This window comes from Netta rufina (genome assembly GCF_964035555.1).
Source record: "Netta rufina genome assembly, chromosome: 1".
Classification (NCBI taxonomy): Eukaryota; Metazoa; Chordata; class Aves; order Anseriformes; family Anatidae; genus Netta; species Netta rufina.
This window is the reverse complement of record NC_140123.1, coordinates 16968195-16995679: the sequence shown is the minus strand read 5'-3', so window position 1 is coordinate 16995679 and position 27485 is coordinate 16968195. Positions and strand designations below refer to the sequence as shown.

Here is a 27485-nt window from a genome sequence, read left to right as displayed (position 1 = left end):
CACACACTTGCTGCTGTATGAAACCTAGTATGAAATTGGACATGGTTGGCTAACAGTAATGATATAATTTCTCATTTTTGCTTTATTATGGCTGCTAAGTACAAATTTACCTTCAGAGTTCAGTCAAGAGGAAAAATATCGACAATATTAGCATCTGAGGGAAAGTATATTTATTCTTTTAGCAATTCTTTTTCTTCGTTAGTTGCTTTTTGAAGAGACTTAGTTTAAAGAAAATTAATTGTTCCTTTTCTATGGCTGCAGAGATTATATTTTATAATTTTTCTTTGAGCATTTATAATCTTTTAATGGCTGTTTTTTTCCAGACAATGTGACAATAATTGCTAGATTAAAAAAAGAACAGTTTGATCAAGCTTGAATGCTGGTTTGATCCTTTTTTCATTGAAGTCAAAGAGACTTCTTCAATAAGAAAAGAGCTAGAGTTGGAATTTGCTCTATGATTGTTTTCTCCTGCCAAATCCTCTTTCACTCATCCAAAACAAAGAAGAATTCTACATTCAATCACAATTCAATAAATTTGGCATAACTGAATTGACTGAGTGGGTTTATATTTTTTATAGATCTGTATAAATGAGAGAAGTATTTGTCCTAGTTTGATTAATGCTTCTTGTTAGGGAGGCAATGTACTATATAATTGGCCCTATCAATAAGACTTTCTCAGTATTAACTTATTTTTTAGTCTATGTATGGAAACAGAGGGAATATATCATATTCTCTAACACACATGAAAGGTACGGTATCCCAGAAAAAAAAAGTTTTCCTTTGGCTGGAGCTTTTCATCTTTCATCCTTAAATTAAAAAATAGCAACAAAGTGCTAATGGATATTGCTATCCATTGCTCATTTGCTGTTGCTTAACTGTCCTAGGTGTTGTGACTGCTGACAGAATCGTAACTGTTTGAAGGGTTGAATGCTAAAATAAGAGGTATACACAAGGTGTCTACTTTTCATAGCACCCACAAGATGCTATAGATAGAAGGTCTAGGAACACAGCATTTGCATCTTAGACAACTCACAGTTGTCTAATAAAGTGGAAAGTGAAAAATTAGAAGATGATAACAGATAAAAGAAAAGCAAAATTAGTAAAAATTTCCATGCTTATAGTTACATTGAAGGTGGATTTTTGCTTGAAAAAAAAAGGTATTGTTTAGATAACATGTTCTGTGCTATAGTCAAAAGAAAACAGAAAAGGAGAGGGTCTTTTCTGGACAGAGCAGGGTGTCAACATAAAATCTTGGAAAGAACCGCTTATATTGTTTAACTTTGTGGAAAATCAGTTTTGAGTGGGTGCTGTGATAATCTGGGAGCTCACAGGCAATCTTATTTACTACATTCTAGAGCCAAGAACTTACTTGGCATGGATTTTTCATATGAACTTTGACATATTTATTTTTACTGCAGTATCTCCAAACAAGAAAGGACCATGCTTAGACCATGCTTAGAAATCTAGAATATATTATAGCAATAAAAAAGGGACAAAGATATTGTTGTTCTGGTAACTTCTGATATACAAAATAACTAAGGCTGACACTGATTTTTCTTCTTCATGCCTCTTTCATTTTTGGCAGATCTCTTTATATTTTAGCTCTTTGGTTCTTTTACATCTCTATATGCACGTGTTCCAAGAATTTGTGCAACGTTAATTAAGCTTGTATGTCCTTCCTGATGTTATTTGTGAGGGAAGAGCCATTACTGCTTATTATTTAGATATTATAACACTTTCAGGAAGCTTAAACTATTCATCTTTACAAAAGGAGTACAAAATTTAATTCTGATTTGAGCATACCATTTCAAACCACCTTGGTTCTCATTAGGGTTTTGATAATCTAATGTTAGATTCATTACCATCTAAAATTATTGCAATCTGCTGCCTTTTGTTTTGATTCAAAGTCCATAATTGTGCCACATGATGTCAGTAATTACTGAGGCTGCTTTCGGAAGATATGCAAAGATATGGGAAGAAAAGATGATCAAGAGAAGTTTAGATTTGTTACATTACTGTACAAGTGCGTCAGAAACTACATTTTATTAGTATATCTGTTTACACTTGATATTGCGTAGGTTCCAGAAAAGGAGGAATTATGCTGGAAAATTAGGAAAACAAATTAAATATAGTCTTGAATCATCCAAGATAGAAAGGGAAGGACTCCTAGACACATTCAGCTTATCATATTGAATCCTTCTTTATTCCACTTTCTTTTAAAGACAATATGTGCACTTCCCTCTATGGAATCTGATCTTCTGTGGAAAACAATAAAACAAACACTCATACCTGTTGAAAATGAAAAAAAAATGTTACTGACTCCAAAGTATGTTACAGATTATATAATTTAAAACACACAAAAATGTTTACTGTTCCTAATTAGAAATCCAATTTACTAATTTTGTCCCTTCTTCTTAAATGAATAAGGCAGTCTTTCTGCCCAAAGAGGAAAATAAAATAAATTTCATTTCTGCTCTTTGATTTCATATTTCTTATCATGACCACATCACTCTTGATATGAAATTCTGCAAAGAATATAAAGGTGAAATACAAATATTATATATATATATATACACAAAATAAATATAGATATGAATATATAAATATATGTTATATAAATATATAAATATATATGTATATATATTTATATATATATATATCTTGGCATGCCAGTACTTATGACCATCTTCCTTGTAGAGGCACGTGTTCTCTTAGAGTCAAATGAGACTTGTTCTTAGAGTAACTGGAAACAGTCTCTGGCTAGAGAAGCAATAGAGAAGATCTTGTGCTTTTTAGTTGCAGATCCACTAAAAGGGCTTTCTGTGCTCTGCAATTGGAAGTAGAAAGTAGGAGAATTCTGTAAAATGCCAGAATTCTGGAGAACATTCATACTTCTCAGGGCACTTAAAATTAAGTATTAAAGAAAATCAATCTGAAACTTGGTAAGAAAGGTTTTTCCTTTTGTCTTTTACTTGAAGAAAGGAAAAAGCTTCAAGTCTGATGGCAGTTCACAGTCAATTTGTGGAAGGGGCTATAAATCAAGTGCTGCTTTATTACACCACTGTACATTTGGAATAAGTTGGATTTCTGCAGCGGGCAGTATTTTAAATTCATACTGCTGAAAATGAGGTCAAGACTTTTCCTGAAATCACTATCTTAAGGGGAAAAATGGAAAGATAGAGTTTAATAATATGAAGAAAAAAAAAAAAAGGAGAAAATAAATGTTTAAATCAAATGTCAAGAGATTACAATAAATAAACTAGGATTACTAGTCTTCTTTAGTCCTGGTTTAAGCACTGCCAGTTATTGTCAATGATATGAAAAAAAAAAAAAAAGGAAAAAAAGAATCAAGGCAGGCTTTGGAGAGAAGTATGAAAACTGAATAGTGTTAGAAAAGCAAGTTCCCTTTCCAGATTAAAGAGTTTTTTTTTTTTTTTTTTTTTTTTTTTTTTTTTTTTTTTTTTTTTTTTTTTTTTTCCCAAACAATATAGAGAGCAGATTGTTGGTGATTTGGTGTTGGTGATTTGGTGCTGTTTCACCAATATGTGAGAAAAGATATTTGGAAATTGGCCTTGGATCACATGGAGAAGTCAGTAAGCAAAGACATGAAACTAGGTTTTCTGAAAGCATTAGGAAACCCTGAAATGCTATGAGCCAGAGTAAAAACTCTTCACTTCCACTGTTGAACAAAGACTAACAACAGTAGTCTCACTGAAGAGTTCAACATCTGCTTTTATAAGAAGGGGGAAGCAATTAAAAAACAAAACAAAACAACAAAACAAAACAAAACAACAACAACAAAAAAAACTGCAAAGTTGAGAACCTCTCACTGCAAAGCTTAACATGGGGAAAAGAGCTGGGTGTTCCTGTGCCAGAGCTCCCCGTGTAAATTTGTTGTTAGCATCCTATGGCTGAGTATTTTGTTTTCTACCTATGTCACTTTGAATTCCTGATCTCTTCCTCCCCATCTCAAGCAGCAGCTTTTAGGACTTCTTCAGGATAGCTCTCAGAAGAAAACAAAGAAACAAAAACATCCAGAAAACTCACAGAAACAAGCACTTTCCCTCAGCAACAAAATACATCAGCAGCCATAGGCACATCTGGTATTGATTGGTCAATAGCAGATAAAGGGCACAGGAGTAGGAGGACCACAGGCTAATCTAATATGGCTAATTTTGTACAGTAATCATTGTGTTATCACGGTATCAACACAAAAGTACCTTATCAGTCTCTTTTTAAAAAGAATACATAGTATTCTAAAGATGATGTATAAAAGAAAGCACAGGAAGATCATTACTTCTGTGTTAGGATATCGGAATGGCTTGTCAAAAAGCATGTAAAGCTAATACAGCTTGCCAGAGACAGGCTGTTCCTGGAACTAACTGTTTAACCAGAATAACAGCATAGTGGCAGCAGCACAAGAAAGCATGTCACGTAATGTTTCTGGTTCGACTAAGAAAAGTATAGTCTGATAGGTGTAGGTGTGGATGTGAACAGCGGCCACGATGGAGCAGAGGAGGGGGAGGTTACTTTGGTGTTGCATCGTACAGCAGAAGAAACTGAGTCAGGTCCTGTTAGCAGTATGGCAGTAAGGTTTGCTAAAGAATATCCAGTGGAAAGGAGTGTCCAGACCTTGAGACGGATTTTTTGTAAGCATGCTGTGCTCCATCAGGAAAGAAAGATTTCTGTTCTTCTTGGCCCAAATATCGCAAAGCAATATATAATCAAAACATTTACAACCCAAACCTAATTTCAATCTGATAATATCAAACTATCAGTTAATTCCATTTTCGTAGCCTGTTTATTAGGAAATATGCATTCAAGTAATACATTTCCACTTTTTTTGTTGTTTGTTTTTTGTTTTGTTTTTTTACTATAACTATGAGAAACTATTTCTACTAGTCAGAGCTCATAGTATAGTGCCTCAAGCGGACAGTGTGATCCTTTAATGCCCCTTATTTATCACAAATAATCCAAACTTCAATTTCCTTAACCAGAGAGAGTTCTGCCATGTCATTTTTCTTTCTCTCTTTTTTTTTTTTTTTTTTTTTTCCTTCAAAACCTAATATTACAACATTTTTTTCAAATTTTTGAGACAAACAAAAATCACTGTATGCAGTGTTTTCCTCTCAACAAGATTGAAAGTGTTTGTTTCAATAAGGATAAACCTATTTGTTTTAATTTTTATCACTTTATTTATACTCATGATGGAATTAAAGAGATTCGAATTTGAGCCCACATGGATACATATTTTATTTCAGCATTTGGTTTAGTTAATGTATACCCATGAAATATTTTGCTTTCCTTGAATGTCCTGACAGAAAAAGATATAATGCCAGAATATTTATGACCACCTTCTGTCACTGTAAGTATTAAGGACACACCTACCAGTGTTATCTCAGGGATGGACTGTATTTGAAGGCAACTGAAGAGTTAGTTAAAGTCAACATTGTTGGATCTGTGTAGCTGTAACAGCTTTGAATATGAAAATATCACCAAATGTGACAAAAAGTGAAGTTAAAAATATATTTCTCAGATATATTGCTGATTACAATTCTCACTCCAGAAGGATTAGTTTGCAGGTTGATTACTAATGAACGTCAATGTTAGGGTTATTTCTGGAAGATTTAGTGTATTGCAAACTAAAATGTTTGTAACAATCTTGTATCTCTAAAGCTTATCCTTTCTTCTGTATTTTTAGTTTAATCTGGTTTTAGTACAAGATTAGGAACTTAATCTAACAAGTAGGTCCTCATAATAACAGGTTAAATGATTAGGCACTGTGAGTCAGCTATGTTTTTGTCCTTCTTTTGTGAAGTCCAGACAATCCTCCTGACTGTGGTGATTTACACATGAGAAACTGAGATTTAATGTTGCTCTGCAAGGGAATTTAGCTTTCTGGTGATCTGAAGTTAGCAACACAGCTCTGGGAATATGAAAGCTCTTCTCTGGCAAGCTTTCACAGAACAGACTTTAATTTTTCTGTTGACTTCACTTGTTAGCTGCTTGTATGAAATACAAGCATTAGGATGTTGTAAACTTTCATGACAAGCAGAGATGGTGTATTCTATGTATGGTCATCAACGTTCAAATAGTACATAATCTTGTAGCATAGAGAAGAGCCTGTGGTAGACTTTTCTCTATTAGATTTGTCTGTTTAGCAATTTATGTTACTAGGTCAGGATTTTTGCTGTGAGAACCTAGCTATAATTGAAGTACCTTGGTGACCTGTGGTCATTTAAAATATTTCAGATGTGTTTTGTGTGAAAAATAAAGGTATTTTAGATTGATTGAGGGGCCATCAACCAAAGCAGAAGGGAGAAGAATAGATTTTATTCTTTTGTCTTCTCACAAATCACTAATCCATCAGAATGAGTTTTGGTAAACAATACCTTGGTTTTTTTGCTCATTGAGCAAATGGTGTTATTTCCTTTGTGTGGGAAGAATTGGGGGAAAATGGCTAGTTACACTGTTTGGCTCTCACAAATGTTATCAGAGAGTTGTTTATGCCAGACTATTTCAATTTATTATAATAAACTTGCACAATATATTCATATTGTATATATCAGTAGATATAACCCAGAATCTTGTTTCCTCCAATAAAATGAATGAAATACAAAATGCATGAATGTATTTTGATCATTTTAGAAAGGAGGGATTTTCCACTTATTTACAACTACCTGTCCTAGAATGTGCTGCCATCAGTAACAGCCTCCCCATTAGCTTCATCCAACTCATATTAGGCCTTTTCATTGCTATGGATCAAGAGCACCTCTCCCGGAGAGCCAGGCATTTTTAAAGCTGTTGGAAACCTTCTTTAAACAAAAGAATTCTGTCTTGTGGGAGCATTTGTGTCTTGACAAAGAAACAGACAGTGGTTGGTCTGCTTTTCTGTTCCATTTCTTCTTACCTGAAACTGGGAAATTGTCTTCATTTTCTCTCTTCTCCTCAGTGAATGTGAATTGTCTAATTTACAAGACATGTTAATACAGGAACAGTTTCTCCTTTTTTAAAAAAGTCAGATGATCTCTGAATAATCCCATTGATTTAAATCAAAAGACTGTTGCAGTGTGATTAAGAACTACTAAATTTTCCTGTTACTTATTTTGGTGATTATTCTTTTGATGGAATACTGTGCACGAATAGATTATTTAGGAGAATTGGCTTATTTTTACTTATAATGACTTTATAAATATACCATATGATCACACACAAGAAGCTGAGGTCCTGTCTTTTGTATTCTCAGTGCATCAACCAGTGTCATTTTGAGGGTCAGAACTTTATTTCATAGAATCTTCAGAATGCAGTAACATTTAATATTCCTTAAAGTATTGTACATACTCCTAATACTTCAGTAAGAGATCATGCAAAATTATAAAATGATTGAAATTAAGCATTCTGTAGGACATCATGTCTAGCCAAATATTTCAACTTACATTTGAAAACTAGGGAAAGATTTATTTTTCTTTTGTGTTTGTGTTATTTTGAGTACCAGTCAATACAGTCAATACTCAGAAGAGAGTATGGGTTGGGATTTCCAGTGTAAATGTAAGAAAAAATCTACATTTCAGCATACCACTACAGTCTCGGTGCAAATTAATTGAAGACAAAAGAGTGTATTACTAGGTCTTGTTGCTTGTAGATCATGACTTCTGTTCAAGAAGTTGAGTGTTTATGAACATGCCTGTGTGTGTAAATGAAATAAGCCTATCCTATATAATTTTATGTGAGTCGGTGTCAGGCTGTGTAAAGCAAAACACAAATAAAGAAGGAAAATGCAGTGCAACTAGTGAAAACACATGTGCCAGAAGTAGGTACCATAGAGAGTTACAAAGCAGCCTTATGGCGAATCATCACCACAGAAGGCTGCAGACTTCCAGGCAAATAAATTTCCGACAAGAGTATCTGTTTTCTTTCAGACTCTTCTCATGGGGTCTTTTTCACAAGAGATTCTGGGACAAGATCCCTTGTTTTTTATTCCAAGAGCTATTAAAGGAGAAGCTGCAAACAGCCCCTGCTCCTGTGACCAGGGTTCAGTCAGGGTCTTTAATAACCCCGACAAGGGCTGGGGAGAGGCCCTGGGGGAAGCTTGCTGGTGACACTACAAAGCACACACTGCTGGATTACAGCTAAGGATGTTGTTAGGAATCTGTTTTCTGCAACAACATTTCAGGATGTAGTGCTGGTCGTAAACAGCATGATGAGCAGGAGGATCATCATCCCTTTCCATTTTCATCAACAACATTACATCTAGCCTGGATATATCTGGAAAACTTTTGTCAGTCACCCGCCTTGAGTAGTCCATGCCATGTAACTGTTTGCGACTTTGCAAACACTGCTTTCTATCTCCATCAGACAGCATGGAGGACTGTTTGTTAAGTTTGATTGTCTTTGTTGAGATGAGGTATGTAATGAGGCTGCTGAATGTGGAGCAGTAATATAATCAGCGCCCTGCTCTCAGCAGTGGCAGGATGACTTCAGCTCCTGGAGGAATTCCCTTCAGATTTTCATGCACTTAGACTTCAGAAGGACCTTTTTATAATATTTTTTTTCATTCATATATACCTATATAAATGTATTTACAACACAATACAGTGGGACCTGTTAAAAAACTTTCCACCCAATAGTGTGGGGGGACTCAGAAGTCATGAATAAGAAGTGAAGTGCTCCTGACTCTTCTGAAGGGAACAGCAATACAGTGGGTGAGATTTTGAAAGGCACCTCGATCCTGTTCTTAAAACTGACTTTTGACATCAGGATTTTATGCTTAAAGGCTTTAGTACTCAAAGAATCGTAGAAGTAAAAATGCTGATTGGAGTGCTCCAAATTAGCTCCAAATTAGGTGCAGGTCAGGTTTTGCATAAATAGCATGAAGTTGGTCCTGTCAGTGTTTGTTCAGACAGCTTCAAAATAGCTTCACTTGGTCTTTCAGCCTGTGAAGGGTAAGCTGGCCCCAATCCAGTAGCCAGGTAGCAGTGTTAGCATCATGCTGTGCTTGAGCAAATATTTTCTGCTTCTCAGCAGGGCTCTTCAGCTGAGGCAGAGTACTATGCTAAGGCAGTCCTGTGGCTGCTGGGCTGTGGGCTGCAGTCTGCCCACTCACAGCAAGTACTGACCAAATGTGCAAACCTCCCCTGAGGTATCTGTGAACAGAAATCTGCAAGCTGACTGGGAGCTTCCGAAGGCAGCAGTTCTTAACATTTATAGGCTGATCACTTCCCTCCTTTGCTCTAACAGCTGGACCTCCCATTTGCATCCTCACACTTGCCCCAGCCCTGTGCACTTGAAGGACCAAGCTACCTCTGGGCTTTGGTGGCCCCTAGGCAGCAATGCTGTGCAGATAAAACCTTGGGGACAACTTTGTGTTTCTCCCTCCTTGTCAGCCTGGGTCATAGAAACACACTTTAACTGCTTTCTTCATCTTGCACTAGAATAGTAAGGTAACTGAGACTGTCTTGATTTTAAAATACCACATTTCACCTAATTAATTTAATTTCCTTTGTTACTATTTCAAGGAAAAATGAATTAGTTGCATTGAACAAAATGGAAGCTAAGCAAATATTTTAACACATACAGACGTGCGTATTCACTACATCCTGGCTGTTCCTTCTTGCATTCCATATTCTAATTATAACTAAGTTAAAGGCATTTGCTTTTTATTTCTTGACGGGTTATAAAAAAAATGCATTGTGGAATTTTGGAACTATTCACAGAATCACAGAATTGAAGGGGTTGGAAGGGACCTTGAAAGATCATTGGGTCCAACCCCCCGCCAAAGCAGGTTCCTTAATGCATTCTTCCCAAATTCAGATCTTTTACATGGCCTGAAAGAGATTCCATGGGAAGATTATGTTTTACTGGTTCAGGTCAAATATAGTAACTAAAGAAAGTTGTGGATGAAAGGTCTACTCATGGTACAATACATTGTGTTGAACATGCTGAAAGAAATTTAATCATCTTAAGAAAAATACAGAAAATTTAATTTTAAAGGTCTGGTACAATTCCTACTAAAATCAGCTAGATGTATTTACAGTGACCTCAATGAAAGCTGGAATGGCTCTTTCTAATTATATCTAACATCAGAATGATTGAACTGGGAACAGCAGAAATTTCTTGTCATGGTGTTCTGAAAATTCTTACTGCAACAAAAGATCAGAATTGATTCATCTCAATATCAGATTCTAATGGTAAAGTCTTTTATCAAAGCTGAAAAAGTACTTGATATATGGAGTAATAAAGAGAAAAAACAAAGTAAAAATAACATTAGATAACTCTACCTCTAATCAGTTTTCTTGGTGTGGTGCTGGCAGGAATTTGGAGCAGATTTATATATTTAAGATGAAATAGAACAGAGAGGGAGTTGGAACATACAAATCCTAAAGGAGAAAAATGTCTGCGAGCTAGATATTGAATGGTCTAAAAGATCTTTTAATCACAGGATTTTAAAGATACCTAGACTGGTAATGAAACTTCACATCTACTAATGGTTGCTATATATACCTGTTCTGCACAGATCAAAGGGGAAAGCTACTTCTACCGCTCATTGTCTGCTGTTCTCATGAATACACAGATATTCTCCATTAACCATTTCCCTACATTTTGATAAAAAACAATTTCCACAAAGAAATAAATTAACCTGGAAAGGAAAGATATTTAGCAAAGGATACCACAGAATGAGCAGGAGCACTTTCTGATAGCAGGTCAGCTTAGATAGCTGGGATGGGTCATGTTCAAATGACAAGCTTTTGCTAGGAGCTGCTGACCACTAATGGAATGATTAGGTGTAGGACTGATTTGTGCACCTGTGTGGTGTTTTTACCCTGCTGGGCAGCTGAACACCACCACAACCGCTCTCTCAATCCTGCTCCTCAAAGGAAAAGGGGGAGAAAATACAATGGTAAGAGCTTAAGGGTTGAGATAAGGACAGAGAGATCACTCGACAACTCTCGTCATGGCCAAAACAGACTCAGCATAGGGAGATTCATGTAATTTATTGTCAAATGATGGCAGACCAGTGCAGTGAGAACTAAAAGCAAACTAAAAACACCTTTCCCCACACCCACCCCCTTCCAAATTCTCCCCCCAAGCTGCAGTCTTCACCGCACCTTCGAGGTCACTCACTGCCCCTGCTCCCCCTGGGGGAGCATCCCACGGGATGCCCTCCTTCCCGAACTGAGCCTGCAGGGGCTGCCCACAGGCTGCAGCTCTTCAGGAACTGCTCCCACACGGCTCCGCACCACGGGGTCCATCCCCCAGGAGCAAACTGCTCCAGCACGGGTCCCCCACGGGTGGGCGGCAGCTCCCCCCAGACCCCCTGCTCCTGCGTGGGCTCCTCTCCACGGGCTGCAGCTCCGGCCCGGGGCCTGCTCCTGCGGGGGCTCTCCATGGGCCGCAGCCTCCTCAAGGCCACATCCACCTGCTCCACCAGGGGCTCCTCCACCCATGGGGGGGCTGCAGCGTGGAGATCTGCTCCATGTGGGACCCATGGGCTGCAGGGGGACAGCCTGCTCCAGCAGGGGCCTCTCCACGGGCCGCAGGGGAACTTGTGCTGCCTTGTGCCTGGAGCACCTCCTTCCCTCCTGCTGCACTCCCCTTGGGGGCTGCAGGGCTGCTTCTCTCTCAGCTCTCACCCCTCTCTCCCAGCTGCTGTAGCACAGCAGATTTCCCCTTCCTTCAATCTGCTCTCCCAGAGGCCCAACCAGCATCATTCATGGCTGGGCTCCGGCCAGCAGTGGGTCCCTTTTGGAGCCATCTGGAGCTGGCTCTGATCTGATGTGGGACAGCTGCTGGGCTGTGCTCACAGAGGCCACCCCCACATACCCCCTGCTACCAAAACCTCGCCACGTAAACCAAATATACAAGCTGCTCTAATCTTGTGGTGAAAACTGTAGGAACTAGTCCCGGAAGTAACAGTTCTCTGGCAAATGTGAGCCTTTCTGTTGCCTTCAGAGTGCACTGGCAAGTTCCTCTGTAATTCTGCTTGGTTGACATCGATAGGTATCACTAAAAATGTGTCTTTAACAAACTTACAACTAACAGTTGTCAGTTATAAAGGCATTTGCAGGCATAAGGTGATTTAAGTTTTGATCACATGAATGCATGAAGCCTTTCTGGTTTCAACCAGGTAGATAGTCTTGGTGGTGTTACTTGTGTCATTCTGAGTCAGTGGAAAAGGAATGGTGTGATTTGGTGTGTTTGAACATTTAGAAAGAAAAGGCCCAATTCAGAGTAGGGTGTCCAGCATACTTTCATCTCCTTAAGTTTTTTCCACTGACATGATCGTACACTGCTGTATGGCAACTGTACCAGTTAAAAAAAAAAAAAAAAAAAAAAAGGAAGGCCTGGATGTATGGAAAAGGATGAATTTTAAGCTGCAGGAAGAACTGAACCACTGAGCCCCTCCTTAAGTTTCTTTCAGTCAGCTACGACTGTTGTTGCATAGTTCAAATATTCTTAACTTTTTGTTAAATAATTCAAAATGAGTTGAAAGGTCTTTGATGCTGGGTTTGAGTGATGCAAACAAAAGATAAAAATAAAATGACATGTTTGTTTCAAAACCCCTTTGAAATGCAATCAAATTATTCTTATTAATTTATATTTGAAGTATATCATAAAAAGATTTCTCTATGATTGCTTTGACCTTTTGTTAAATTGTGTCAAGTGGAATGTACTGGGTATTTACCATGCCCTGGGTGCTGGTCACTACACTATTCTGTGTGATAATTTCCAAAAAAAAAGAGGAAGTACTTAATGACGATATGTTATCATGTATTATGAAGTGGGATTCTTTGCTCTTAATTCAGCACATCCAGAGCTGTCTGTTTAAAGGTAGATATGCTAAGGAGCTGATGAACACAATCAAAGCCAGAGGTGAGCCACAACTTTGCCACTATGTGTGTAAAGTTTACCCCCATGGACACCCACACAGGTGCTGGCCAGGCTGTGGTACAGCTCTTGGATTTGCTCCTGGGGCAGGAGCTGTGGAGTTTTCACATCCTCTCCAGGAGTCAGAAAGTGAAATCATGGTTCCTGGCTAAGCAAAATATATTAATATGTTTCTTTGAGGCTTATAATTTTACGACAAGATATACCAGATTTTCTTTTAACTGAGTACATTTTAAGAGTTACTCACAGAAGAAACCTTTGGAAGTCAGAAGAAACCTCAGGAAGTCAATGACTATTACAAATGATAATCCATAAAGTTCTGTTAATGTCCTTCAAATAGGAGAAGAAAAAAAAAGACAAGAAAAGCATTGTATTAGATACCATACCTATTAAATTGGCATAATTATTTCAGGTATAATAATTGCAACAAATATGATTTTTTACCTCTGTGAATTTGGCAAACTGAACATGCATTTATATGCGTCATCCTCCACCTCACTGCCTTACCAGACTGAGACATGTTTGAACCGAAGAACCAACTTTTCAGAAAGCTTTAATGACTTTATCAAATGCTATGTTCTTGTTTTCTCATTCTCCATCCCTTTTTAAAAATGGAAAGAAAAATGTAACAAAAATAACCCATTTTTCTCTCAGGAAAGACTTATTATACAAAGTAGTTTAACATATGTTCATTGGAAACATAGTTTAATTCTATTCCTTTTATCTTACTTAAACACAGGAAGAATATTAAATATGAGAATTTTCTCTTAAAATTTTGTTGGTTTGGCCATGTTGTAACCAAACTGTGATGGGATCATTAGTACAAAACACTGAATTTTTCTTTGGTTGAAATGCAAAATTAATACAAATGTGTGGTTTGAGGGTCTCCTGTTTGGAACATGTTTATAGCTACCACAGTTCTCAGAGTTCTTGTTGAGAAGTAGGGCTTCTGGTTTTCTGGAGTCTTCTTAAAAGGCTTTTGGCTGACTTAGAGTTACATGAAAAAAACTGTGAAATAACCCATAAGCTGGAGCCTCCTCAGAATCTACAGCTCACAGCAGTTAATCCTTCTGTCTACTTTAAACGTTATGTCAAGAATATAAATCTCAGTGAGTAGTTGCATGGGGCTTCTCAAGTCCATAACTTCAGGAGCTATGTGCTGGTCTAAGAGCAGAATCCTTACTGTTTCTAAAACCATAATCCATGAAAAAGCTAGGCCAGTTCTACTGGGTTGCTAAGTGCTAAAAAAAAATCTGATCAGAGGATTTGGAGAAGAATCTCATGCTAAACAAATGGTCGTTTCCCAGAAAACTGTTTTCATTGCTCTGTTCCTGACAAAGAGATTATTATTATTATTATTATTATTATTATTATTATTTTTTAACCCTGATGCTGTAAGTTTGTAACCCTATCTTGTTAGAATAAGGTGGATAGCATTACATCTGCATTGCATATCCCGTCTTTTAATGAAGTAGCTGAGAGATGTGTTATTGATATCTAAGAAACTACTATGCTAATCCAAGTGTGTGAGACCTAACAGCAGTTTTAAGGGATTAAGTAAAGTTTTGTACTTTACAATTAAGTAAAGTTTCATACAAAGTACAACATTCATGCTGCCATTCTATATTTATGAAGTATCTAACACACATAAAATGTTAAATTTACTCCCTTTGGTTTAGGTACTGCTGCATATTACGTAACACCCCAGGGACTTCTATAAATAACCAAAAATTTTTAACAGTCACTTTGCTGCTGTGTGGAATCATGTTCTTTTGACAATGCATTGAGCTGGAAATCCAAGCTCATAAGCAAATGCTCAGGGTTCTGCTTCAACAAGAACCTGAGAACCTCCTGGGTTGTGCTGAGCAAACTGCCTCATTTATGCAGTTGCACTAAGCATCGACTGAAAAAATATTATATATTTTTTTTTCATTTCTGTGGAGATGATATATACATATATATGTTTCTTTTTCAACATAAGATATATATATTGGAAGCTGATATTTTGTTGTGATTCATTTATTGAATTTAGATGCTTTCTTTGTGCCTACAGATAAGATCTGGTTTTCATTTGAATCTGATTTTTTTCTTATTCCCACGAATCTTTCTCCACAGTTAGTTCTACTGCCTGTTACTTTGATTTACCCCACTCTACAAGCAGAACTGGAGTATTGGGAAGGTTCACAGAATCACAGAATCACAGAATCACAGAATTTCTAGGTTGGAAGAGACCTCAAGATCATCGAGTCCAACCTCTGACCTAACGCTAACAGTCCCCACTAAACCATATCCCTAAGCTCTACATCTAAACGTCTTTTGAAGACTTCCAGGGATAAATGGTTGTAATGACTTTTCGTAGTTCTTTTGAATATTTCCAAGGAGAGAAACTCCACAACCTCCCTGGGCAACCTCTTCCAGTGCTTCATCACCCACATAGTAAAGAAATGCTTCCTGATATCCAGAGGGAACCTCCTGTGTGCCAGTTCATGCCCCTTCTTATTTTGTGACTGAGCACCATTGAAAAGAGCCTGACTCCTTTCTCTTTGTGCACTCCCTTCAGGTATTTATAGACATTGATAAGATCATGCCCTACCTGAGGTTTCTCTTCTCTAGGCTGAAGCATCCCAGTTCTCTTGGCCAAACATAGAATCATAGACTACCCTGAGATGGAAGGAACCCACAAAGAAGGGTCACAGGAGAGGTGCCACAATTTCTTCATCATCTTTGTGGTTCTCTGCTGGACACTGTCTGGTATGTCCATGTGTCTCTTGTACTGGGGAGCCCAGAACTGAATACAGTACTCCAGATGTGGCCTCATCAGTGCTGAGTAGAGGGGAAGGATCATCTCTCTCAACCTTCTGACAGCACTCCTCTTAATGCAGACCAGGGTACCATTAGCTTTCTTTGCCACAAGAATACATTGCTAGATCATGTTGAGCGTGGTGTCCACCACGAACACCAAGTCCTTCTCTATAAAGTTTTTCCCATTGGATGTGTACAAACACAAAACAATCTGTCTTCTTTGCATTAGCTCTTAGTATGTTTGAAGAATTTCATATCCCAATCCTGAGACTTTTCTTCTCTGGGGTAAAACATTTGTGTTTTCTTTTTTTTTTTTTCTTTTTTTTTTCTTTTTTTTTTTTTCCTTTTTTTTTTTCCTTTTTTTTTTTTTCCTTTTTTTTTTTTTTTTAAATGTCATATTTTCTAGACATTTCATCAAATTCATACGGACTATCTCCAATTGATCCATCTCTTTATTTCTTTCTTTAAGTGTTGTGCCAAACATTAACAGATTCATCCATCTGGGACCTGAACACTGGTGGTCAGAGGAGGATTACTTCCTATGTTTTGCAAGCTATGTAATTGTTTATATAGCCTTGTAAAATGTTTTCATTCTTAATGACAGCACGACTTGTTGGCTTACATTCTTCTCTTCTACTCTGTAGACTCCGAGACATCTTCTTAGAAACTGTTATTCTGCATTTATTTTTGTATTTGATTATTTCTGCCTTAGTTTATTCATTGCCCTTGTTTGGAATCCCGTTCTTAGCCCATTTCTCCAATTTAAGAGATTTTTTGAATTTCATTGTCTTCGTTGTAGTTGCAGCCATTCTTCTAAATGCATCACCTGGAAACATGCCAACCAGAGTCATTATTTTGTTTTTGACAAGTTACTGTCTTCCTTGTGCAGTGCTCACGAAATTCCCTTAAGCCCCTAACTGCTTAAATACTTTGGAATATCTTGCTGTAAATGTCCATAAGACACTGTCATATATCCAAGAGGGTATTGAAAGAAGTGAACACAGCTGGTTTAGATTTTAGTCTAGCAGCTAATTCACCTTTCTAGAAGTTACCTTATACTTTCATTCTCGATATGAAGTAATGGTCTTTTTTTTCTTTTTTTTTTTTTTTTTTTTTTTTAAATGAGCTTTTGTTATTTTCTTTTTACCTTGAAATGTGTGATGGTGTCCAGGCTTCTTTGTCATAAGCTGATTTTCCCTCAGGTACCCCAATCCTCTAATTAATAATATGCCTTTTAAACAAGAAGGTCTGTTTATTGTCATTGATTTTGTTCATTGAGTGAAGTCAAACATGTGAGTGCAACTGTTTACAAAAGTGTGACACAGCACTCTGAGTTTCCTAACCCACTCCTAATAAGTAAAGAACCCTAAAAACAGAAAGCTTTTATAACAATTCAGAAAGGATTATGTACTGATCAAAGTCAGAGCAGAAGCTCCACTGAAATTTGTGGGAAGATTGCAGAGGCTGCAGAATACAGGCCAGGCCTAACAGCAAAGAAAATTAATTCTTAAACCCTTGAGTCTTTCTCAAAAATACTGCCTCACGTTCCCATTAGTATTTTGCAGATGATCCATACTTAATTGTAGTGTGGTGTGAACCAAGAGCTTGCAGAGCTGGAATGATGTGTACCTGTTGAGGTAGCTGTTGGTGTACAGCACAGCAGGAGACTGTCTCATGTTGTCAAACAGCAACTTTAGTCTGCCAGTGTTCCCTGGGTGGGTCTTTTTGGAGAGGAAGGCTGGAAGGGTTCTGGAGCATCAGGGACTTTTCTTTGTGTGCTCCATTTTCTTTGCAGTGGGTTTGCAGTGAGAGTAAAACAGCAACATTTATTATTATTATTATTTATTTCCTGGAGCTACTTAGGATTTCACAGCAATGTAATCCTGTAAAACATTAGATGCAGTTGCTCATTTCAAAATGTTTCCTATTCCATTATACCACTAGATCAGAAAATGTCCTCTGAAAACAGTGGAATTATTCTCATTTTATTCTGTGAGAAGATAATTAAAGAGACAGGAAAGCAATAAAATGTAGCGGTAATGAAATATAACAGATGACAGAAGTGTTTCAATCTTTCCTTGCTTACAATAAAGATAGATGATGTAATCCTGGTTGCCTGTAGGCTTATGGTCTGGGTGTAGAGCTGTCCAGCTCTGGGGAGCTGCCTAGAAGTGCAACTTGCTATGGCTAACTTCAAGAAAACCCCGTGTTCCATTTTGTTCAGTTATACTTCGAGATACAGAGAAGTGGTGAGGCACTCCAAAGGAAAGAAAGGAGATTTTGCTGGATCATAGCTGCAGTTCAAAGCTCACTATAATAGGTCTGAATTATCTCTGAAACTTCTTTGGAAGGGAGAGGACTTTGTAAAGACTAAGCAGAAGGATGTAGTCTTTGCTATTCTCTGTTGCAGTGCCTTGTGAAGGTGTGTCTCCCCAGGTAAGCTGGGACAACTTTTTTTCTGCATATCCTCTTGAAGAGGTTAGCAGGATAGTCTGAAAAAATAAAAAAAAAAAAAAAAAAGAAAGAAAAAAGAAACAACCAACATCAAGAATTACTAAAATCACTAATATGACATGCAAAGAATGATAGAAAGTATCAACAATTCCTGTTAAGCAGCGCAAATGATAAAAATCTTCAGAGAGTAAAGTCTAAATAACATTGAACATTTGACGCTGTCCTGTTTCAGCTGAGATGGAGTTAATTTTTTCCATGGAGGCTGGTATGGTGTTGTGTTCTGGATTTAGGAGAAAAATAATGTTAGTAACACATTGATTTTTTTAGTTGTTGCAGAGCAGCACTCACACAGAGCCAAGGACTGTCCAGCTCCTGGTGCTGCCCTGCCAGCAAGGTACCTGGAGTTGCACAAGGAGCTGGGAGGGGACACAGCCAGGAGCTGGCCAAAGGGATGTCCTAATCATAGGACATCCCTTTTTCCCTAATCATAGGGAACAATAAAACTGGGAGGGCTGGCTGGGGGGCAGCCACTGCTGTGGGACTAGCTAGCAATCACTCAGCAGGTAGTAAGCAATCACATTATGCATCACTTACTTTGTATATTCTTTATTATTATTATCATCATCATCATCATCATTATCATTATCATTATTATTGTCATCATCATCCCTTCCTTTTCTTTCCTGTTAAACTATCTCTATCTCAACCCATGAGTTTTACCTTTTCTTTTCCAGTTCCCCATCCAACTGTGGCTGTGTAGTACTTAGCTTTCTGCTGGGTTAAACTGCAACAGACACTTTTAGGAAACTGAGCAGTTCCTTCATAGATGTTTCTCAACACGCTGTAGAAACCCTCAACCCTGTTGAGGCAGGGGCTCAGCTCACTTGGGCAGAGAACCGGCTATTATTAGTTAGGCATTTTACAGAACTGCCCTTGTCTTTCACTGATTCTCAGGCAGAAGTTTCAAAATGTGTTATAGGGAGGTCGATATCATTGTTCCTGCTGTGCTGAAAGCATAAATAAGCACTCAGAGTTGATAATTTGCCTGGGGTTACCCAGAGGCAGAGCAGAGGACTCTGGAGTGTCCGCTTACTGCGTTAGTCACTTGATCAGTGTTCCTGGGGAAGAAGCCACTCAGGGATGGTTGGCACAATATATTCACACAGATAGAGATCACATCAAAGAGTTTAACACCTAAAATTGACAAAAGAGAAGCAGGAGCACAGAGGGGTGCATTAATTTTCTTCTAGTCTCACAGCAGGTTGTGAGGAGAAGTACGGCTCCAAGCCAGGTGGCTTGCCTTGCTGACAGGTCAGGCAAACCAGGGGCCGTGGTCACACTCTTACCTTCTGAACTGACAGCCTCTTTTCACCTGGAGGTGGAAAAGAGAAGTGATAATATGAGGTACATTTATTTTGTACACGGGTGATGTTCTAGACATAAATAAAAAAGAAAAACTCTCTGGAAAGGGTCAAAAAGTAAGAAGAAAATATAGAAATCTAGATAATGTAGGAATATTATGTATTTCACATTTAGCAATTTGCACTTCAGAGTTAAAACAATTTTGCGTGTCCTTTGACAGCATGAGGCTGCATGCATGAAGAAAGCATCTATTTCCCTTATGTGTTAAGAAGGGAGCCATATGTTTTAAAAATTAAAAAGAACAATTAGTCTTGGAGCAGTAAAATCTGCCCAGCTAGGTAGCTGATCAGCTTCCTCCCAGAGATTGCTCTGCCAGAACAAAGTTTAGGAAGTAAGGCTTAGAAATGTAGATATTAGTAGGTATGTGGGAATATAAATTTGGGAAATTGACAATTTTAATTTCTTTTATTTTCTTGTATTTGCTGAGTTCCATGGCTGACATCAGAAGTTGCATGTGCTGGGTTGCTGGCAGGATGGGATATGCTTCAATGGAAGCAGAGAGACACGGGGACAGGATAGGCTTGTCCTCATATTGGCAGTAGGATCTGCAATAACAGCATATTACTTGATGTAGTAAATTCCTAATAGAAACAGGAGCTTCCCTACTTCTCCCCCAAACACAGAAGGTCCTATGCAGGAGTAGCTGTCATCACAGCAGGAGCTTCCAGACCTCTGTATGCTTAAATCACATTGCTATTGCAGACACCTCTGGGTTCTCTGCCTGAGGTTTTCCTATTTTGCTTAGAGGGATAATGGATGGAAGGCGGATTAAATGTTGAATCATGTGAAGATGAGAAAATGTCTGCATGAAGCATGAAAGTGTGACTGGAGGAGACCTTTTCGTTTCAGGAGGGATTTTGTGGAATATAAAAATACAGAATTAAGACGTTATGGTGACTAACACTTATGAGAATTCTTTGCTTAGATGCACAAAGTGTGTTTGTTGCATCTGTTTTGACTCTGAGATCCTTGGGTTAAAGACTGTATTTTTTTAGGTCATCTAGTTCAGTACTGCCCTGCTCTTTGTGTACTCCTGGAATGAAAACATTAACAGTGAATATGGTTCATGGCCAAGATTATGGGAGGCTGTGTTTACAAAGATGGCTACTTTACCCTATTTAATTCTTTTCTGCTTAAGCAAAATATGTTTATCTTATTTATTTATTTATTTATTTATTTATAATCCTATTATCCGGTGAAAAAATAGTGCCATAACTGACAGATTCTCTTGTGTGACCTGAGTAAGTTGATAAAAATCAGAATGTATGTAGCCCCAAACTTGATATATATCATTACAGTTGAGTTTCATTGTGCATTTCCATCTGATATTGAACTGGTGCTGAACTGCTGTCTTGGTGCAAATGGTAACAAGCAAGGACCTCATTCATTACCAATCACTGGACATCATTCAAAAGATGGGACGCCTTGCCATTTAGCAGGCAAATGCAAAATCAGTAAAACAGTGCAATGGACCCCTTGATCTTTTCTGGTACTCCTTTCTTACTGTTCCTTCTTCTGATCTGCAAATACAAATTATACAGATCTGTGTCAGCAAGAAATCTGCAAACTCTAACAGAATATCACCCTTCAAGTACTCTGCATATAAAAGAAGGCAAATAGAAATAGGAGCACTGATGCACTTTTTCCGTGCCATTCATTATTTTATAGAATTCTTTCTCACGTCTGTTCTTATTTTACTACTCAATGGCATGGCCACATTTGAATTAGTACCTGTTTGCTGAAAAAGAACTACTTCACTATTTAACTGGTTTGCTTTCAGATGGTAGTATTTTCCTTTTCATTTTATAGTTTTAGAATTTGTATCTAATTAACAGAGAAGAAGCTATTCTGGAATTTGGATTTATGACAAGGTACATTCTAGGAGCAAAACCTAGAAACGGTATTTCTGAGAAATACATGTCATTGTGATTGCTTTCATATTTAATTGCGCTGGAATGGAGTCCAACATCAGATTTGGGAATATTTTTGTGTGAGTATAGGATATTTTATGACTCACCTTAGTGGGTAGACTATGTGAGTCTCATTACTTGAATAGGTGCTATTAAAGTCGATCATTTTATCTGAAGAGTAAATAGGGGAAAGGTAGAATGGAGATCCACCTATAAACCGATTTTTACTTTTCTAAACTATTTTTATTTTTAACTTTTTTTAGGTGATGGAAATTAAAGGACAAATGATTCATGTGCCAGAATCAAATTCAATTTTGTTTCTGGGATCCCCCTGTGTGGACAAGCTGGACGAACTGATGGGCCGAGGCCTCCACCTTTCAGACATTCCTATCCACGATGCTACTCGCGATGTCATACTGGTTGGGGAGCAAGCAAAGGCCCAGGATGGCTTGAAAAAACGAATGGATAAGCTGAAGGCAACACTAGAATGCACACACCAAGCCCTGGAAGAGGAGAAAAAGAAAACAGTAGATCTCCTTATTTCTATTTTCCCTGAAGAAGTGGCTCAGCAATTGTGGCAGGGGCAGCAGGTTCAGGCCAGGAAATTTGATGATGTCACCATGCTCTTTTCAGACATTGTTGGCTTCACTGCCATCTGCGCACAGTGCACACCCATGCAGGTCATCAGCATGCTGAATGAACTCTACACACGGTTTGACCATCAGTGTGGATTCCTGGACATCTACAAGGTAACAGCTCAAGCTCTAAGTTAGAAAAATCTAATTGAAATTGAGATAGAAAAACTTATCAGTAGCGACCTTCTTAAATTACAGACTTTGCCTATAAAAATGGGAAAGGCAATTATTTTTTCACAGGAAAAAATAAATTTGAAATATATCCACTGAAGATCAAATACTTTGATAATGAGAAGTCATTGTGGTTCTCCCATAGGAATATATGCCATATTGCTGTTTTCTTACAGGGACATACACCTCCTGTGTTATAGTCTGGTTATATAATCTTGTTTCCTTTAAATGACACATTGGTCATAGTGTAGTAAGGGTGATGAAGTCCATAGTGATGATCCTAGCCCAAAATGCATCTCCTGGAAGGCACTCAAATATTTTCTATTTCAGTGGAAACCTGAATGTTTTCAGTTTCAGACACTTATATTTTCGATAAATTAATTCTATTAATTTATTTTTATTAATTTATTATTAATTTATTATTTTCCACAAATTAGAAATTTTCATAAAGAACAAGGCATTCACTTAAAAAGAGGGTAATAAAGGATTTAAACTTCCACTGAAAACAAGGAAGAAGACAGCTGTTTTCCATTTTAGTGATTTTACCATGCATGGCAATTGAACACCACTACAAATCTCATTCCCTGTCCTAAAAGAAAGCGGAGGAGAAAATATGAGGGAAAGGGCTCAAGGGCTGAAATAGAGACAGGAAGATCACTCAACAGTTACTATCATGGGCAAAACACACTCAATATAGGGAGATTAGTATAATTTATTGCATTTGACAAGCAGACTAGAGCAGTGAGAAATAAAAAAGTAAAAACACCTTCACCCCTGCTCAGAAGCCAAATGACATACTAGAAGAGGACTACAACAGAAGGTAGTGACCATCATATGAAAATGTTTGTGGTGTTATAGCTGGAAAAGATTGGAAGTTTGATCTTGGTTTGTATTAATCTACTGTTAAAGCACTGGTTCTCAAGCCAATTCTGAGAATGTGACTTGAGAGACTTCTGACCCACAGCTGTGCGCCATATCTAGTGACCCTGTTTCACATGCTGTATCTGGTACATGGGTGTAGTTAGTGTTTTCCCAGATGATTTATTTTAGATAACTGTTTTGAGGCATTCAGGACATTTTTTATTAAAAACTGCAGTTGCATAGCAATAGGAAGTAAAGTATCCCATACTCTCTGACCTGTTTGGAAGGAAGGTTGGCTGAGTCCTGTGAGAACACTATGCAGGATGAATCCAAGCTGAATCTGCTGTCCCTGGGGGTGTTTAAGGAAAGGTTGGACGTAGTGTTTAAGGTCATAGTTTAGTGGGTAATATTGCTGGTAGGGGGATGGTTGGACCAGATGATCTTGGAGGTCTTTTCCAGCCTTAACGATTCTATGATTCTAAGGAATATTTTTACATAACTCACAAATATTATGTCATTTAGACCATGTATTACTGCCCTTCACCTAGCTTTGCGCCACTTTGGATGAAAGATGTTACTGCACAGCAATATTGTCCTCCTGACCAGTGAAATAATATGATGGCTGCTCAGATAGGCAAAGTAAGATTTGTGCATCCCGAAAAGGTACAAGTACTCCAAAGAAAATTACCCTCCCCGCCCCATAATTCTATGAGCAGAGGAATAAACAAAGTCTATTTTTCTGTGGAAGGGTATCTAACAACCTTTCCCCACTGTTACTGCCTTAATGGAGCTAGTTCTTCCTCAGATTACTTCATCCCAGGTTTTTGTTCATCTCCCTACTCTCCCCTGAGCATCCCTAAAGCCCCACCACCACTGACTTTGCTCCACAGCCCCCCTCCCACTGAGCAGGATGATGTGTGCTGTGGTTACTTGGAGCTGTGTGTGCCTGCCCTGCTTGCTGATCGCTGAGCCCAGAGTGCCAATGAGATCGTGTTGCTGCCGGGCTCACACGACAGTCAGTTCCACTGCTGGGGACACTGTTCTGAATCTCCTACATCCATCCAGTCATGGATCTTCTCCCAACCTGTGAGAACTCGGTCTTTGAAATCTCTACTTTTTTTTTTTCTTCCTTTTTTTTTCCTTTTTCCTTTTAACTAGGAGTCTAAGAAAGTTACTGTGAGGTTAGGTGAAAATGACTCAGTTAAGCATTACAGAAAGACAGAAAACCCAGGCATCGAACCCTCCGAACCCTCTTTTATTTCCTTAGAGAAACAGGCTTAAAATAAAATGACAATTCCTTTTGAAAAAGCATTTGCATTTTTAAATAAAAATAGCTCATGTGTTTACATTTTTCATTTGTTTCAGATGATATTCTGGAAGCTAATTTTATTAATAAGTATGATCAACACCACAACTATAATTTTAGAAGTTATTGTCAAGCAGTGAATTTTAGATATGTAATCACCAGTGTTTGTACCTGCAGCCTGCCTCTAAGATATTGTCCTGTAACTAGGCTACAGAAATTCATCTTGTGACCTATATTATATATACATCAAAACACAACAATTTTCAAATTTGCTTGTGTTGAAGCAACATGGAAAGAATAATTTGCAAAGATTATTTGGAGAGTACTTTTGAATACCAAATGCGTCATTTTGTAAACATAAAAATAAGCAAAATTCATTAAATAGATTCCATGCCGTAAATTATTCACCCAGCTTTACTGTTACAGCATTTTAAATTCAGAACCTCAGTGCTTCTAATTTTGGAGTCAGACAATGAATGTAATGAACATAATACTTTTCAATTGTCTCACACTATTCATTCAGGAATATTTACAGAGAAGTATGACACGGAAAGAAGAACAAAGATGCCTGTATTTAACAAGTAGAACATGGAGGGCAAGCATAATGATCTGTTGGTTGAAGAATAAGAAATGTTTGTTGAGGGCTGAAGGGGGATGAATCAGACTTTGAAATACCTTGGAAATGAAAGTAAGTAGTTATAACTGATGAGACAGGGAAAGGGTATCCAGTGGATGGATGTGCAGGTATGAATGACACAGGCAAATGACGGGCTCTGAAAATAAACTTCACAGCAGAATTTTAAATGGATACTAGGGATGACAGATTACATTCCTACAGGCTGAAGGAGAACATCACAGTAATTGAGATGCATCATGATACAAGCCTGGGTGACAGTTCTAGCAATTTGTGTTTTAGAGAGTGAAACTTTAGAAAGAATCTGCTTACATATAGCTTTGATAAAAAGATGAATAGGGACACTCCTGGGGTAATCACAAAGGAGAGAGGATGCGAGAGAACTGAGACCTGGCAATGCCTTTGGGAACTGGTGCTGCTGACTATCTGAGCTAATCATGTTTGGCGTGGTACTGAGGAGTGGGAGAAAAGGATGCTGTCAAGCAGGGAGTGCAAATTATAGCAATGCAGTTGCAGATTTGAAGACCTGAGCTGCTTGGTAAGTCAATGTCTGTGGACATGCAGATAGAAACATGGGCTCCAGGAGAAAAAGTACTAAGAAAGATAAGATCTCAATACGTTTTGAAAGCAATTGCTTTGGATAAAGTATATACTGGTTGACTTGACTGTATCTTTGTTTTGACCTGTTTTTCTCTGTATCTGAATTCCTGTCATTTGTGAGCCAAGAGCTGGGAAACGATGCTTCAGCTAAGCCACCTATTTATTGAAAAAACTATTTAGATATGCTGCAGCCATGGCTAGCATTTAAAACTTATCCCTGCAGGCTGATATCTTCCATGTTCAAGCTTTCTGCAGCCTCTGTTTCTCTCTCTAAATAATGTCTTTGATATAGGCTCATTTTAGATACTTTTGGTGTTGTGTCTTTTTGCCTGGGTAGGCCTGCTTTCTTAACTCTTTTCCCCTCTGTTACTTTCCTGAAACAAACCCATTTCTCTTCTTTGTCTTTTAACTGCTGTGTACAGTAAAGACAGCACGTGTTGTGGCTGGTTTTTTGGTCGTACATTCATTGGCTGCGTGGCTGTGTATGTTGGCTGGGTTTCTTGGTCCTTTCTCTGGACAGTGCAACATTTGTTGTTGAAGACATTTCTCCAAGGTGGATTTTCTCCTAGCCCTGAACTTCACTTTCTGTGAAATGATGAGTCCCACTTTTCATAACTGAGCAGTCTTAAATGTTTTGGGCAATGAACTATTGTCAGCTGACAAAATTTATTTGCTGTACATCTTCTGTTGTATAACTGATTCTGCTGCATTTTCAACCAGCAGAAATCAGTATTCATTTTTAGTTAAAACAAAACAAATTATAACAAAAAGGAAATTTAAGTACTTTCCTACTTCCTTAACTATCCTCCTTGGTGTAAGATAATTCTACACAATCACATATAAGTAATTAAGTTTATTGTTGGTGCTATAATGACTAAAGAATACTGTGATGACAGGGATTCATGAGCTTCAGACTGTTCTGAAGTTTTGCAAGCTTAATGTTCCACAAGTTAAAAAACCTACTTTTCAAGTTTTCATGTAAAATTTATGGCCACTACTTTTGTCTTCTTTCTATCACTTCCTCGGTTTTAACCTTGTGTGTTCAATGCAACTACCTACCTACTTTGAAAGGGATTCAAATTCTTTTAGCTTCAGCAGAAGCATCTACAGAATTAAGATTCTATGAAATGCAATTAAAATGTATAAACTATACTGATACTCTTCTATGAGTGATAGTATATACAGAAAATATTATAATATACCTATTTAAAGATAAATAGATGCAAGTTTGGGGATTACTGGTGCAGCAAGTGTTGCTTCTTCTTGTTAATTTAAAGTCAGGCTAGATTGGATAATAGAAGAAAATCCCCATCACGCAGAAACTCTCTCTCTGTGGTGCCACCCGTATGTGTAGAGCTGCCCTTTAGCAGACTGCTCTGTTCAGGTCCCACCACAGAGAACTTACGAACCTTCTTGCTTTCCTTGCTCTGAGTAGGCTATATCACTGACTTTCTCTAGCTATCTGCCTCTGCATAGACTTTGCTATCACACAGAGCATCTCACTCTGGAGACAGGGCAATGCTGGGGTGCCTATAATTTTGGGGAAATCAGAACTGTTTGGGGGTTATGTTTAAAAAAACAAAACTCAAAAGGTTCTTTTCCGTGTGAAATCACCCTGCACATCTGCATTATTTTTGCCAGAGAGCTCCAGGATATTTCAAGACCTCCCATTACTTTAAGCCTGTATTTGTTTTGCAGCCTTGTGGTGGATTTACACTTTTTGTCTTTAGGGAGATGTACAAATGAGGTAAACAGATATGCAGGCTCCAGAAGAGTCATTCTTTACTTTATAAACATACAGACCT

The 27485-nt window shown here is 37.9% G+C and overlaps 1 protein-coding gene across 2 annotated transcripts in view; it reads left to right on the top strand.

Annotated features, from left to right (window-relative positions):
* Nucleotides 1–27485, top strand: part of GUCY1A2 (guanylate cyclase 1 soluble subunit alpha 2) — a gene marked incomplete at both ends in the record, with an annotated part of 154241 nt that overhangs the window by 68731 nt on the left and 58025 nt on the right. For both annotated transcript variants that reach the window (XM_084293288.1, XM_084293287.1), the window contains one exon: nt 21737–22222. In XM_084293288.1, the coding sequence (XP_084149414.1) occupies nt 21737–22222 (486 nt within the window). The remainder of the gene's footprint in view (nt 1–21736; nt 22223–27485) is intronic.